The 14,563-nt window shown below is 43.8% G+C and overlaps 1 protein-coding gene across 21 annotated transcripts in view; it reads left to right on the plus strand.

Annotated features, from left to right (window-relative positions):
• The window catches only part of HDAC4 (histone deacetylase 4), a 233,279-nt gene that overhangs the window by 189,922 nt on the left and 28,794 nt on the right, over positions 1-14,563 (plus strand). For all 21 annotated transcript variants that reach the window (XM_027461718.3, XM_027461717.3, XM_072041163.1 and 18 more), the window contains 4 exons: positions 724-844; positions 5,378-5,424; positions 13,601-13,708; positions 14,260-14,315. In XM_027461718.3, coding sequence (XP_027317519.1) covers positions 724-844; positions 5,378-5,424; positions 13,601-13,708; positions 14,260-14,315 — 332 coding nt within the window. The remainder of the gene's footprint in view (positions 1-723; positions 845-5,377; positions 5,425-13,600; positions 13,709-14,259; positions 14,316-14,563) is intronic.

Genomic DNA, 14,563 nt, shown 5'->3' on the forward strand with positions numbered 1-14,563 from the left:
TGGAACCCTATGGAAAGAGGGGAAAAGAGCCCCACTCTGTAAAATTTAAAGTGAAGTTGGGTCCTGCTGACATCAGTAAAAGTTTTTCCATGATCTACAGCGAAGACTTCAGCGAACCCTTCTTGGGTTCAGCCACCAACAAAAGCAGAGATGAGCATATGTGCTATGGTATTCCAGCTCAAGATGCATCACGGTATAAGCAAACAATTCATAATAAATTTAATCTTCTAGGATTTCCAAGATCAGTTTCAGAACAGAAAGTCTGTAGTTTACCCTTAATTGATTGAAGGTTGTGTTTGGAAACTGGTGTTTTGGGGAGAATTTTTCAGGTTATCTTAATAATTGCAGTGGAGATGGGGGGCAGTGTTTGGAGGGCCACATTTTCATCAGTAAATCACTTCCTAAGGGTTTATAACTGAAATACTGAATAATCGGTAGTTGAGCAGTCCCTCTGTAGCTTATCAAACACTATGGTAAATATTTTTAAAACAAACATAAAAAAAGATCCAAATATGACTTTTTCTGTCAGGGTAGTATTTTGAATAAGGGATTAAACTGAAATCTCCCTTACAAAAGATTTTTTCTTGTGAGAACCAGGTTTAAACTTATTACTTGCTGTCTTTATGAGTTCCTAAGTTAAAGAAAAAATAAAAAGAAAAAAGTTCAGTAATGAGTTGAGCATTTAAGCAGGGATTTCATCACCCCTTTTCTTTCCTCTTTCAGTGTATTCGTGGAAGAAAAGCAACTCTAGAAGAGCTGCAGACAGTTCACTCGGAAGCCCATACGCTGCTGTACGGCACAAACCCTCTGAACAGACAGAAACTGGACAGCAAGAAACTTCTAGGTATTGTTGGCTGTGGGGAGGGCTCCCCTTCCTGACCTCCAGCACTCAGGCTACTGTCCACAGCCCCAACTGGCAATCATTTAGCATTGGTGGTGTGAAAGATGGGCATGTGGGGGTCCTGGCAGCCTCAGCTGTAGGCATTTCCCAAGACAATTCTTCCCTCTGCAACTTTAAGCGTTGACTTGGGTAGTGCAAGATTGTATTTCCCATCCACAGGTGATCTCTGAACCTTAGATAGCTACAGCTTCCTTGCACTCATGTCTTCAAAATCTAAAATAACCCTCTCTGAGGAGGAAAGATAATTTAGAGTCTATTGTACCCCTGGACACTCTGCCCTGCGTGTTAGAAAGTTCTCCTTTGCTTGGTAGGAACTGGAACTCCCTGCTAAGGACCTAGATCTGCAGCACCAACCAGCTGCATAAACATCAACAAATAGCTGTCAGGTTTGTATGGATAATCCACAAGAAAGATGCAGGGGCCTCTTAGATAGTCCTACATTTTGTTTAATTTTGAACAAGATTGTTTATCCCTTTTACTGGGGACTGGATCTTCCCTAAACCAGGGCTGCATCTGCTGTAGAATATTGACTTTTTCCCTGCAGAGTATCTAGGGGGATGGTTGTTCAGATAACCAACTCCACCCATAGAAACCAAATAATCATATCACATTGATTTTAGCACCTTCCTGTCAGGGAGATGACTTCTCCCTTTATTTTTACCTTTTTACAGCAGTAGGTGATAGGCCAGAGGGGCAGCTGGTGAAGTTCTCTTGTGGGCATCAGCAAAAAGAAAGGTCTAGAAGTTTAGAAAGTTTATTTTGAGGATTAGCTTTGCTTTGAATGATATAAAAAGAGGATTAACTTGATGGTCTGCATATTGCAATGGTTGTGGCAAAAGAGCTGGAAAGATTTTTGCAACATATTAAGTACGTACATGAGAACCCCGAAGAGGAAAGCTATTAGCCAGTTGTTCAAACATATAATTAGCACTATATTTTTAGCTAAGTTACCACCTCTTTAAAACCCAGAGAAATGAAAAGTAGACATCTCTGGCTGAATGATAGTGCAATTAGCATGTACAGTTTTAAAAATTTACGATGTCATATCCTTGGTAGTGTAAAACTCTCGCCTTGAGTTAAGTCGTATCCACCAGTCCAAAGAAACAGGGTGTAAATCTTCCCCAGTAAATCTGGGACGGCTTCTTATTTGCAGTTGCACCACCTTCACACTGACTGATTTCACTGCAAGTTCTTGAAGTGTGGCGCTGAAGATGAGGATCTGTCCCCAGCCATCCACTCTGGATCGGATTCCCTGTGGTGGGAGGCGGGCGGTCCTCCAGCACCTGAGCTGGTGGCTTCACCAGCCAGGATCAGATGGGGTTTGGACCTTGACTCTGACAGTTGTCATCCCCTGCATGGGACCAGGGGGCTCTGGGCTGTCCTAACCCTGCTCCTTCAGGGGCAATTGATAGCCAGGAATTTGAAACCCCTTGCCAGATACGCTGGTAGGGCTGTGGTAGCACTGAGTGCTTCCCGCTCATCCCAGTGTCAGATCCTCTTGAAATATTTTGCTGTTCCTGTTTAAGTTGTGGAATAGTCTGCATCAATAGTTCCATGGGTGTATTTGGGCAAAAAAACAGATTGCTTGTTTAGCACGGGATTTTGAGATTCCCAGGTTTTGCTGAAACAAACTTGTTTAGAGAACCTGGGGGAAAAGAAACTCTTGCTCTACCTTTGACGACTTCTGTACGTTTTCTGTGCCCCCATGTGTCTTTCAATCATTCATTTTAAAATGTCTTTAGAGATTAAGTTTATGCCTCTAGTGAAAAAAAAAATTGCAATATCTGAGGGTATTCCAGTACAAAACGTTGCATGTTTAGGTGTAATTTGCAAAGGAGATCACGTTGTCAAGAGGCAGTATTCCTGATCAGTCAGATCTCAGACTAACCTCTCTGTGGGTGTCAGACTTTTTAGCCTTGAGCTGCTAGTAATCAGACTCCCAACCAGCTTCTATGAGCATCTTTGTCCAGCTGTTCTGGCTCTTCCCACATCACACAGGGCCACTGCTGTGGAGCTCTGCCTGGCCACAGCTGGCACTGACACTTGTGCCGAGCTCAGGGCAAGAGCAAACGTCTTTGCATCTCAGCGTGGCTGCCAGTTATCCTGCCAGGCAGGAGAACACGAGGTGACAACTCAACGCCCAGCATCCAGAGGGACAGTGCAGAGAGCTGAGATGCCAAGAGGAGTGAGCCTGGAGGGGAAATTTGTGTAGTATCCAGGTAGAAGCTCTCCTTTTTGAGCAGGGCAGGAAAGTCAATGCTGTCCCAGAAAAAACAGCACAGTTTCTTAGCTTGATGGCTTCCATAGTGCTGGATTTGAGTGAGGATAACACCCTCTGATGTGCTGGGAAAGCCTCCCTGAAAAGCCTCGATGTGCATATTTGTTTGTGCATAGGGGTGAACAAGCCTGTAAGCAGCCCCTTCTTCAGCTATCCTCTCTTGTTGAAAGTTTAAAAGGCTTTTATATTTACAAAACAGCTTTGTGGGGTTCTTTTAAATATATTTGTGGGCTAAATGTATGGCAGGTTTGAAGTCTGAGACCAAAGCTTTGCGTGAGGCTCACATATGCAAATGTGAGTTGGTTAGACCTGGGTGTCTTGACATGTGTACAACTGCAATAGGATAACTGGCTCCATGTAAACTCTTTGCCTTTGATATGTCTATGAGCAAGAAAAAAGCATGAGAAATCTCAGCCTAAAAGGAAAAACTTGTAAAGCTGAGAGATGAAAACGAGGATACTTTTTTTTAAGCTTCTGCAAATGATGACAGGGATGTTGCTTCATCTGACAGTTCTTTAAGAGAATGTGGGAAGGGGGCAAATAGCTCAGATTTTTCAGAACTGTAAGCAGACCTCAATGCATTTGGATACCATGGCTCTGCTGATTACTTTTACTTCTGCAATTGTCCTGTAGTCTGTTAGTTCCGAGCTTTACTTCTTTCTCAACAAGTGCCCTCCTTCACCAGCACAGGAGAGCTGCCTTGCTGCAGTGGACGTCCACTGCTGATGTTGAAGTTACCTTCCCCAGAGGAGCCTGAGCATTGCAGAGATCTGCTTTGCTGTGTTTTATCAGGAGAGCTCAAAGGTGGTGGCTTTCAAGGCGGGTTGCATAACTTTGCCCCTTGAAATGTTGCTAAGGCCCTTGAAAGTCTCAAGACGAGGAATATGAATCTCTCTCCCATTTGAGAGTGAGAAGCTTTGGGACCAGCTGAACAAGTTTAAATGCAGGCAAATGAGGCTGCTTTTAATTTGTGGATAGCAATCAAATTGTTGTCAAGAAGATAAATATTGAAATAATAGGTGGATTAGCAGTGAAAGATGTGACAGGAGGTCTAAGGCAGGATGATCTAAGAGTTTTCATGTGGATCTAATCACCGAGCGAATCTCACTGTGTGCTCAGATTAATAGTACAGATGCATTAACTCTGCTTTCAGTCAAAGGGGTAACGTATGTCTGCTATGCATTTGACACCAGCCTGATCCTCGGTACCGTGTGTCACATCACAGCTACTTCACGCTCTGCAAAGATGGTCGTTAGCACCAGAGGGAATTTGTTCTTTCAGTATAGACATGACATGACCAGAGCAGGAACCTGGTTTGGTCGAAAAACAAACAAACAAACAGTTAAATAAACTGTTAGCTTTCATTGGTTTTAAATAGATATCAAGCAAATGAATCTCAGGCAATGTACCACAGATCTTTACAGTGCCTGCATGCTTGTATTTCCTTCTCCCCAATTACCTGTTGTGCATAGACACACTTACTTACAAGACATGCACATAGGGGAGTGGTGGTGCATATGAGAGAACACATTCTTCTATAAACTGTACGGTTTATAAACCTGCAGAACTTTGAATGGGTAATAATATTGCTGATGTACAAGCTGAGGAAGTGATGTTACAGTCCTTACAGTAGCAAAATTGGTCTTACAGATGTTTTTTCTCCCTTTCTCCCAAATTCTTAATGTTGGTTTTGCTCTTTCAGTCAAAACACGTTCTGTTTGCTTGCCACCGGTTTATTTTTTGTCTTCGTCTTTTATGAAGCTAATGCGCTCCAAAATCTTTTAGCGTCTGTGCAGATGACTGATAATTAGGGTGTTTTTATGATTTCCCATCCGCTTTCAGTTGAAAGCAGTTAAAATGTTCATCTCAGACATGCTGAGCAGTTGTTGGTAGCGTCTCAATCATTTATAGTCAGCATGATTGCCTGAAATGTAGGACAGCACAGAACGCTTGCATAAAAATAAGTGATTTATGGAAGGCTTTTATGTTGGAGAGGCTTTTGAACACATCCAAGTGCGTATATTGTTTATCTCTGCATTGTAATATAACAGTATTGACTGTGTTTTCTGAAAATTGCTAGAAAACCACGGTCTGTTACTGTGTTAAGAAAGTTTTCAGCATTGCCATAAAATTAGACCAAAATCTGGTAAACTTTGACTTTTTGACTTAGTGGATACCTTTTTTTTTTTTCTCTGCAGGTTCTCTAACGTCGATGTTTGTCAGGCTTCCTTGTGGTGGTGTTGGGGTGAGTACTCTCTTTAATGTGTAAATAATGTCCTGTTTGTTCTCCGAGTCCCATCGGTAACAAAAATTGTTGCTTTGCATTCCATCAAGTAGGTAATTGCAACCAGATGTTATCCATAAACAGGGTCTGCCTGGGGTGCGGGGTAGCAGTGACAGCCTCACGTGCCTTTCTTCAAAAGCAGCATGAAGATTTTAAACTATTTTGGAGCACTGAAGCGTGTGGGACATTCATAGGCATGTTTCGTCTCTTGGCTTTTGGGATGAGAAACCTCATTTCAGGCAGTGATGTTTAAAGGACGAGAGGTTACTGAATTTTAAAGCAGCCTTGAATCCAAAAATGTGCTGCAACTGCACAGAAAGCAAGATGTGCTTTTCGTGCTGCTCGTGCTGTGTAGGTGTTTCATCTTCAGTATTTGCACTTCAGAGCTGCCTGCATGCCTCCTAGTGCAGGTGGAAAATATATTAATAAAATAGTGATACTGAAGGACAATTTTTGGGAAGTTCCTGTAAATAGTAAGTTATTGTATTTGTGTCTGGGCTCTATTATTGTCCTAGAATGAAAAGTCTTGCAGGTTACACAGTGTGAGGGAATTGCAGTCTTTGGTATTTGACATCTTTAATTTCTTGAGCTCTAGGACAGTCACGCCTGAATTCTGAAAGAGGTGACTAAAATATCTGTCCATCCATCACAAAAAAGCCCAACATTAGTTTTCATCTGTCGAGATTTCATATAGTAGAAAAGGCTTTTTTGTTTGTTCCCATAAGGCTGCAAAAACAAATACCATTCAAATACCTTGTGTGGAAGGTTTGGGTTGCATTTTTTATTTGTTTGTTGTGGTTTGTTTTTTACTTATTTATTTATTTTTAAGCCTGAAAACTTGAAAGTTTTCCTTTCAAGTCAGACTTTCTGCTCCAAAGTTTCTATGTAGGGTGACACTACAGAAACTCTCGGAGAACAGGAAGGGAAAAGAATGAGAAGAGACAATAAAAGGCATTGTGTTTGAAAATTCACAGTGGTAGTTCTTATGCATAATTGTAGCTCGTGAGGTTGAATCTAGAGGTCTGGATTCTGTTATGGAAATGAAACAAAATTGTTTTCTTCCTGAGTCTTTGCAAAATCGCTGCTTTGAAAATTATCCCGTCAAAAAAAGAATAATCGGCGTTTATTCATACCGCCACCACTGAGCACTCGTAGAGATATTTTATTTTGTATTGTAAATATGCTGCAGTCTCCTAATTCATGGCAAATTTTTGGCTAGAGTTTAAAAGGTTTGGATTTACTCTGCCCTGCAGTCAGGCATGCCATTCAAAGCAAAAATTATCATTTGCAAATGAAGACTGAATGGTAACAAGTAGAGACAGTGCCTGAGCCGAGTGCAGTCCCAGAAGTCTTGCATTAAATCCTAAATCAGGGCAGGAAACGCCACAGTGCTGGTATTACTGATACGCTCGTAATAAAGATAGCGAGTGCAGTTAAGTCGCTGCTCAGTTGTCTCCACAGACCCTTAAATACGAAATAAAACAGTTGCCAACATTTCTGCAGTGCTGTAGTAATCCCAGCAGATATTTTCATGTTTTATCAGCAAAGCTTTTGAAAAGGAGTAATTTATTAGTAATCAACAACATGTTAGCCAAATTTTTCATAAAAATGGATTTTGTTTGTTTTCCTTGGTTTTTGTTCCCCCTTTACATTGGAATATATGCCAGCTATTCGTGTGCTTCTGCTTTCATGTCTGATGCAGGAAAACACATTCGTCACTGCTTTTGGGATGCGTTTCTAATTAGTATCTACACTGCAGCCATATATTTGTAGGGAAGGTGGGGCCATGGTCCAGAATGATAGGCTCTGGCATATCAAGCGTTACACGCTTGTGTGTGCTCTGGATGGGTTTTAGCGTAGTCCTTTCAAGCCTGCTCTCTACTGTCTTTGGAAGTGTGAGATTTGTCAAGAAAGCTGGTTTGCAGTGTTGTGTGTTTATTGAAGAAATACAGGGAAAGCTGTAGTCTTTGTTAGCATGCCAGTTCTGTGAGACAAGTTGCTCTTGATTTGATTTGCTATGGGAAAAAGCTGGAAGAAGCCCTACAGTGGGATTTTAGCTGGGGCCACAGAGCACGCCTTTCAGTAGCAGATGAAAACCAAATTATTTTCTCCACCAAAGGGGATGACAAGGCATTTTTCAGATGCGTATAATATTTTTTGAAGAAATCAGAGGGAAAAAAAAGGGTTTTAAAACATGAGGGCCTTGGGTAAAGCATCAGTTATGAAGAATTTCAATGAGAGAGGAAGTGTAATTTAAGTCTGAGGAGTTTCAGCATGTGAAGACTGCTGGGAGATTGAGTGCTTATTATGGTGTAATTAAATTATTTTAAATTGTTCTAGCAAGAGAGCTTAAGGGTTCTGCTGTTGTTTGGCTGGCCATCACGTGGGCTGCAAGGTGTCTGCAGAGCTCTTTTGACAGATGAGGAGCATTAGAGTTGTGTTTATACTCTCCCTTGCACTAGATCACCAGGATGGCACAGCATTACTTGTTGCTGAGCAGTCATCTGTCTTTGCTTTATCTCTGACTTGAGTTAGAAGATTGAGGAGGAAGAAAGGTGAAGGAACATGAGGTGCACGAGGTGATCCAAGCGCCTGTGGGACATCTGCTGGGCTATGTAGAGATGATGTTTCATAGCTCAGATTTGAAAGAGCAGGGCTTTTCCTCAGCAGAAGTTTTGTCTTCTCTGATTTTGTCACTTATTATTAATAAGTACAGACTTGTGGATAAGTCACGGGTCTTTGCCTTCGGCTCACCAAGACACCAGGCAGCTTTCCAGTTGTCCGACTGCTTTGGAAGGAGGGTTTTACTCAGGGAACACAATGCTGGTCTGGCAAATGCTTGCCATGGGGCAAACATGAAGCCATAAAGAAAAAACGAAAAAGTTTTCCAAAAAATGAGGCTACTGTAGAAAGAGTTGGAACCAGTCCTCTTTTGGATGCATCACTGGTTAGAAGATGGGAAACGCTGGTGGGAATTACAGCCCTCCACAGGGCTGTGTATTCATGGAAATGCTGCAAAGCTGGGATGGGCTGCAAGCAAGTGTACTTTGCTGCAGGTATGGGGTTTATTCAGGGTCGTCAAGACAAAAGATATTTGGAGAGAAATACTATTGGTGTCATGATAACAAGGGACTAAATAGTAAAGTAGTACACGAAATTCAGTGTTGCTGGATGCAAAATAATGCCGGCAGGCAGGAAGGAGACCTGGACTGAGGCAGGTGAAAGCTGAACGATTGCTGAGCTGAGGATGTCAAATGGTTTTATGGGATGGAAAGCTTGAAGCCAAGTCCTTTTTCTGTACACAAACAGCACAACTCTTTTCCCCAGGAGTTACCATGTAGGCTAAAAGAATAAATGGGCCTGAAAGGCAATGTAGAACAATTTGGTGGGGGGAAGCCCACAAAGAGCTGGTAGATCTTCCTGTTATGTTTTAAATGATCAGGGAACGTTTGAATTTCCATGAGTTCTTTATACTGGTGAGTGTCACAACAGAAGTTTGAAGGAGCAGGAAAAAGCTTAGAGAAAACCAGTTCATCACATAACACCTTTCAATCTCTCTTTAAAAACGAGGTCACAATGTCTCAAAATCAGTGAGAAAAAAGTATATTTGTTCCCTAGTGGTTGGAAAGTCTTGGGTTTTTTTTTCCTCACTGGTTTGTTTTATACGAGGAGCCTTCAATTCATCGTAGCTGACGCTAGCAAACCTCCTCCCACCTGCACACATCCTGAGCGCAGCAGAAAAGGAAGAAAGCACAGAAGCACTTATATCAACAGATGTGAGCTCTGATTTAAACAACTGTAATTTATTCCCACTGATCTTTAGCAACATCTGCAAGTACAGCATGCACTATTTTTACTTAGCGGCATTACCTTCACTTCTCTGCAGCGCACACGCTTTTTTAAATCTGTGATTTACATGCACCGGAGCGTTACGTAATCCAGGATAATTAGAAGACGATTTTAGAGAAATGAGTTTGAGCATTGAGAATCCACAAAATATTTCCAGCACACTTGCATCCAAATACTTCGAAACACTCAAAGACTTGATTTTATGATAGCTAGTATTTTTAATTCTTTTTGTGTTTTGTTTTCACATATAATATTTTCTTTTTTTTCCTGTGTTCATTCTTAGAAAAAAATAAATCTAGTGATTCTTAATGTTTTTTGACCTTTTCCAGAATCTGTTCTTCTATTTTTGATTGTAAGGTCCTGATTAGACTGTGTAAAATATCTTTGCCTGTGTGAGCATACAGCAAAGCACAGACAGCAAAAGTGACTTCCGTGGAATATAAATGAGAAGATACTTCCTAGCAGGTCTTAGAAGGAAAAAATAGGTGAGCATTTTAGTCAGTGCTTAAGGAGATGTGGTTAGGTACAGATAGCTCACCGGCAGCACAGTTGGTGTGTGCTGCAGTCACCGAAGTGCTACGATGAGCTGTGATGAGAGAAGGGCAGAACTCCTTTGTTCCCCTTCACTTTGCAGAGTCACTTGTCTCTGCCTGTCCCTGTGTTTAATCTGTTATCTGCATGGCTCTTTGGCTACAGAAAAGATTAAAATATTGAAATTTTTTTTAAGACTGTCCTCATTTCATTTTGAAATGGCTGCCTGTCAGCATATAGTTCAGTACACAGCACAGGTAGGAGCCTCATCGTGTGTATTAATAAAGACTTCATGTTTAGAGGAAGGACAAGTTCTTTCAGGTTTCACCCAGAAACATCTCAGACATTCCTTTTAGGAGAGGAAGGCCTCTCTCAGACGGACCTTCCCTCATCATTTTCTAATAAGCATACATGCAAAGGTTTAGGGGTCTGCAGCAGGACCCAGGAACTGAATTTGTTCTCTCCACCTCTGAAAGTCCTCAGTTCTCCTAAGAGCCTGTGTAGCAGAAACAGCAGCTCCTTTGTTGGAATAAGCAAGGCTCTAACATTATTCTCAAGGAGATAAGTGTGCTCATCCACTCAACAGCAGCAGATGTGGAAGACTCGGTATCTCTGACGCAGTTGTATCCTCCGGTTCAGGGGAGAAAAAGAGAAATACGCGCTCTTGGATCAACGAGAGGCAAGAAATATGCTTCCTCTCTCCGTAAAGTCCTTCCAGATGGTAAGGCTTGATGTGCTGTCCCAGCAACAACTCCTGTGATGGCAGCTACATCAAAGGGCTCGCAGGCAGGGAAAGCCAAATAGCGTCTCCCAGTAATGAACTTCAGAATTCAGGAATGATGGAGGGGTCAACAGCAGCCCGAGCACCAAACAGCAGCAGCTCCAGAGCCAGCGAGCAGTCCAGCTCAGGGCCACATTAATAACATTTTCCACCATGGCAGAGTCTACGCCCCTCTGCCGCAGAGCGCTGATGACTTCAGTGGGACTGTTCAAACACTTGCAGTCAAACAGATGATGAAGTGCTGCCTTGGATTCGGGCCCAGCAGTCTCCAGACATCCGTTCTGGGGAAGGTGGCTGGGTGTTAAATCCTTATCTTGGAGATGTGTGCACGTGGGATGGGGCAGTGGAGAACTTGCTGCGGGAAGGGGCATCTCTTGATCCAGTCCTCCTGCTTGGTAGCTGAGCGGGGGGGCATGGCAGAGTCCTGGAGGCTGGCTTCTAAACCACAGGTGGAATACGTTCTCTGAGTACCTAATTTCTTTCTGCAGAAATAATAACTCTCCAAAACCGCTCTGTCTTGCCCTCCTTGTTCTTGAAGTGCTGCCAATGCGAGCCTGGTTTCTGCAGGCATCAAAGGGCCTGAACTTAGCGGTGCTTGGCTCGAACACCAGTGACTTCTGCATGGTTTGTGGGGAAGGCTGGCACAAACGGACATCTGAGGGGGTCCGAGGGTCCTTAGGTAAAGCCGTGCACAGGACATGTGAATTCTGCTTTTCAGTGTTTTTATTTTTTTAATGTCTTTACAATGAATAAACGTGACCCTCTGCAATTCTGCATCCATGGAGGGGGCGTGGTACTTACTGTGATGGGGCAAAGAGAGAGAAAGTACCTCTTAGCTGTTAGTGTCTTGAATCATTTTCTTTCAAGACTAAGACAGACAGGTTAGATTTGCTCAGTCCAGACTAAACAGTGCAGCTGTATCTCCCTCGAGTGGAGCCTGCAGGTAAGAAATATGGGAGCCACCCCCTGCAGAAGTGAGGCAGCAGAGTCCTACCAACCTTGTCCTTACCTGAGATACCAGGAGCCAAAATTAATATTACAGGCACGAGGTCTGTCGTTTTCTTAGTAAAAGCAAAGCCAGTGTTCTCTGTTGCTTAAGCTATGCGTATCTCCCACTCACAGACAATGGGAGGAGACGATGTGAGAAGGCAGGCTGCTGGATCTCCCAAGGGAACACAGTGGAGGCATCCTAATTGCAAAGTAACTTGACTGTCTCTTACTATTTTCACGGGACTGCTGATGAGGAGCCTGGAGACAGACCCTTGCGGAGCACTACAGTAGCCTGCTGGTCGGTAGGGAGGAGAAGAGGTTTGCTTTTCCCACCCTGGCAGGGGCTTTTGAAGGGACATGGTCAGACTAGTCCTGTCTTCTGCAGGCAAGCTCCCAGCCCCCAGCAGCACTGTATATACTCAAACCCTGTTGTACTTCTGTTCCCATGTTACTGCCCAAATTTATGGGGGCTGAGGAGAGCCCTGGCATCACAGAGGTACCGTAGGGGTTTTCCATCAATGCAGTAGGTCTCCCCAGAGTCTGTGACAGTGCATGTATTGGCAACATCACCTCAGAGATGTCTTTTTTGTATTCTCCTAATGCTTTCATATTTTACTGCGACTTCAAAACCGTCCTCAGGGCAGATGGTGCCAGAAACCATCCCCGATAAGAGGCCTGGAACAATTTCCACTGGCTTTAGCACAGCCGTGAAGGAGGTGGCTCAGTGTCATACGGGGTGACTTGCATCTCCCCGCAGCTTAGTAAGCAGATTGGATGCCAGACAAAACAAATAACCCGTTTCTCTCCTTCTCCTTTGCCATTGTTTCCATAAATACGCTCGACAGAGAGTCATATGTGAAAAATAGCTGGTGATTTTTCACACTGAGAAATGTTGCGTTTACCCTGTGATGGATAGGATAGCCATCCTATTGTGGGCAGGGTAAACGTACAGCAGAGCTATCCTGACGTGGGACCGTCCCAGTAGTCTGGATTTTGCAAAGGCTGTGACGGGCAAGAAGAAAACAAGCTTTGCTTTCATCGCGGCGCGCCAACAGGCCGGGGTGCTGGGGAGGAGATCCAGAGCCACGATCCCAGCGGTGCCCCTGCTGGAAGCAGGCCCCGGAGCCGTCCTTCCCCCTCCTCCTCTCAGCAGCTTCCAGCTGAATTGTAGTAAAAACTGAGCAGGCATTTTCATCGTGTGTCTGCAAGCCGATCCCGCCTTTGTGCTGTTGTTGGGACGAATGTGGTAAAAGCCAGCGCTCCTCACTTTTTGTTTGAATTAGAACATGATCCTGGGGAACATCGGCACGGAGAACGCCTGAGGAATGCCTTGCCCTTGGCCTGTTGGCACGTTTTCGGGGGGAAACTATAGAAGATGCTGGTGCTGTCAGATAGCGTTGAACTGGATGTCTGTAGTCAGCACCTAGGCGCTGAAGGTCTGTTATTTTTGATGAGAGAGGCTTGATGTTGTGCTTCCCCGGGGAAGGCAGTGTCAGCAGAACCTTACCCCAGCAGATGCTGGCGGGCGTAGGCTGGGCAGGCTTTTCTCACATGCTGTGTTCTCATTGTGTTCTTCTTTTCTTAGGGTTGTTGAATGATTTTCTATACCTCTTTTTGGCTCTGGGTTCGGTTTCTTCCAGCAATTGCGGAGAAGTGCTGATGTGGTGGTGTTAGAAGTGGGAGACACCTGCAGGTTTACATTGCTTGAGATGCTGAATTTGCTTCTGAGTTATAGCCCTGACCCTACACCATCACAGAGCTGTAGCAAATGGTCATCTCTGGAGTGTCCTGTGTTGGGACAGCCATCGGTGGTGTCACGACTGTCCTTGTGCAGCCAGCCACCATGGCACTGCCCCGCTGCTGCTGAGATCAGTTCTGCAAATTCACACATTCAATACATTTGAATAACTCTCTTATAAAACATGACTCTCCATTTCCTGGCCATCCTCACTGCCTCTAACCGTGGCTCCTCTATGTCTCGATCAGGTCGACAGCGACACGATTTGGAACGAAGTCCACTCGTCCGGTGCCGCTCGCCTGGCCGTGGGCTGTGTCATCGAGCTTGTTTTCAAAGTAGCCACGGGAGAACTGAAGGTTGGTATGAAAATAATGTTTTGCTTTGGAATGGGCTGCGTACAGGATCAACAGGGCTCAGCTCACGGCTGTGTAGTGCAGGAGGTCCAGTTAGCTTCATTTTAATGGCACCATCTGGCTTCAGTCATAAAAATCTTTGAGGATATCAGCAAGTGAACAACAGACTCCTGGTGAATGTTCTTACGCACTGATTAAAAGGGAGAAAGAAACCAGAACAGCAAGCGAAATCACTATTCCGGTGTTATTCGAGAGTCTTTTTGTTGCCTTCAGCTGGGCCAGCCAGTTCAGTGACCTCATGCAGCATTTATTTCTTTTTTCCCTGAGTGGAAGGAAAAGCTGTACCAGCCAGTTTCCATAAAATTCACGTGGATTTCTTCCCACCCCAGAACAAGGGAGAGCATCATCCACTGCTATGCTCTTGTGAGGAAACCATAGAGAACAACTGATTCCAAAGCAAAACTAGCGCTTCTGGCCATGACCTCTGCACCCATCCATGTGAGATAAACCGTCCAACCTGTCTCATTTCTTTCTTTTCTTATTTCTGTGTGCAGAACGGATTTGCTGTTGTTCGGCCTCCAGGTCATCATGCAGAAGAAAGCACACCCATGTAAGTATGTGTATGGGCTTTATTACCTCGCTTCAGTGTTTGCCTGTTGTGTGACCTACAGCTGGAATTAGAAAGGCTTTTTGTTAGGTTACTGTTGCAGAATTTCTTGCTTATTGATACGTAAAACAGTATGCCAGTCAAAGCTCCTCTGGAAGAGGGCAAAATCTCGCTTTGTGGTTTGGGGTGGCTAATTTTTAGCAAGAATCTGCATTACAGCCATGCTTTGGAAAAGCACTGATGCTTTCATT

This window comes from Anas platyrhynchos, chromosome 7, assembly GCF_047663525.1.
Source record: "Anas platyrhynchos isolate ZD024472 breed Pekin duck chromosome 7, IASCAAS_PekinDuck_T2T, whole genome shotgun sequence".
In the NCBI taxonomy this organism is placed as follows: domain Eukaryota; kingdom Metazoa; phylum Chordata; class Aves; order Anseriformes; family Anatidae; genus Anas; species Anas platyrhynchos.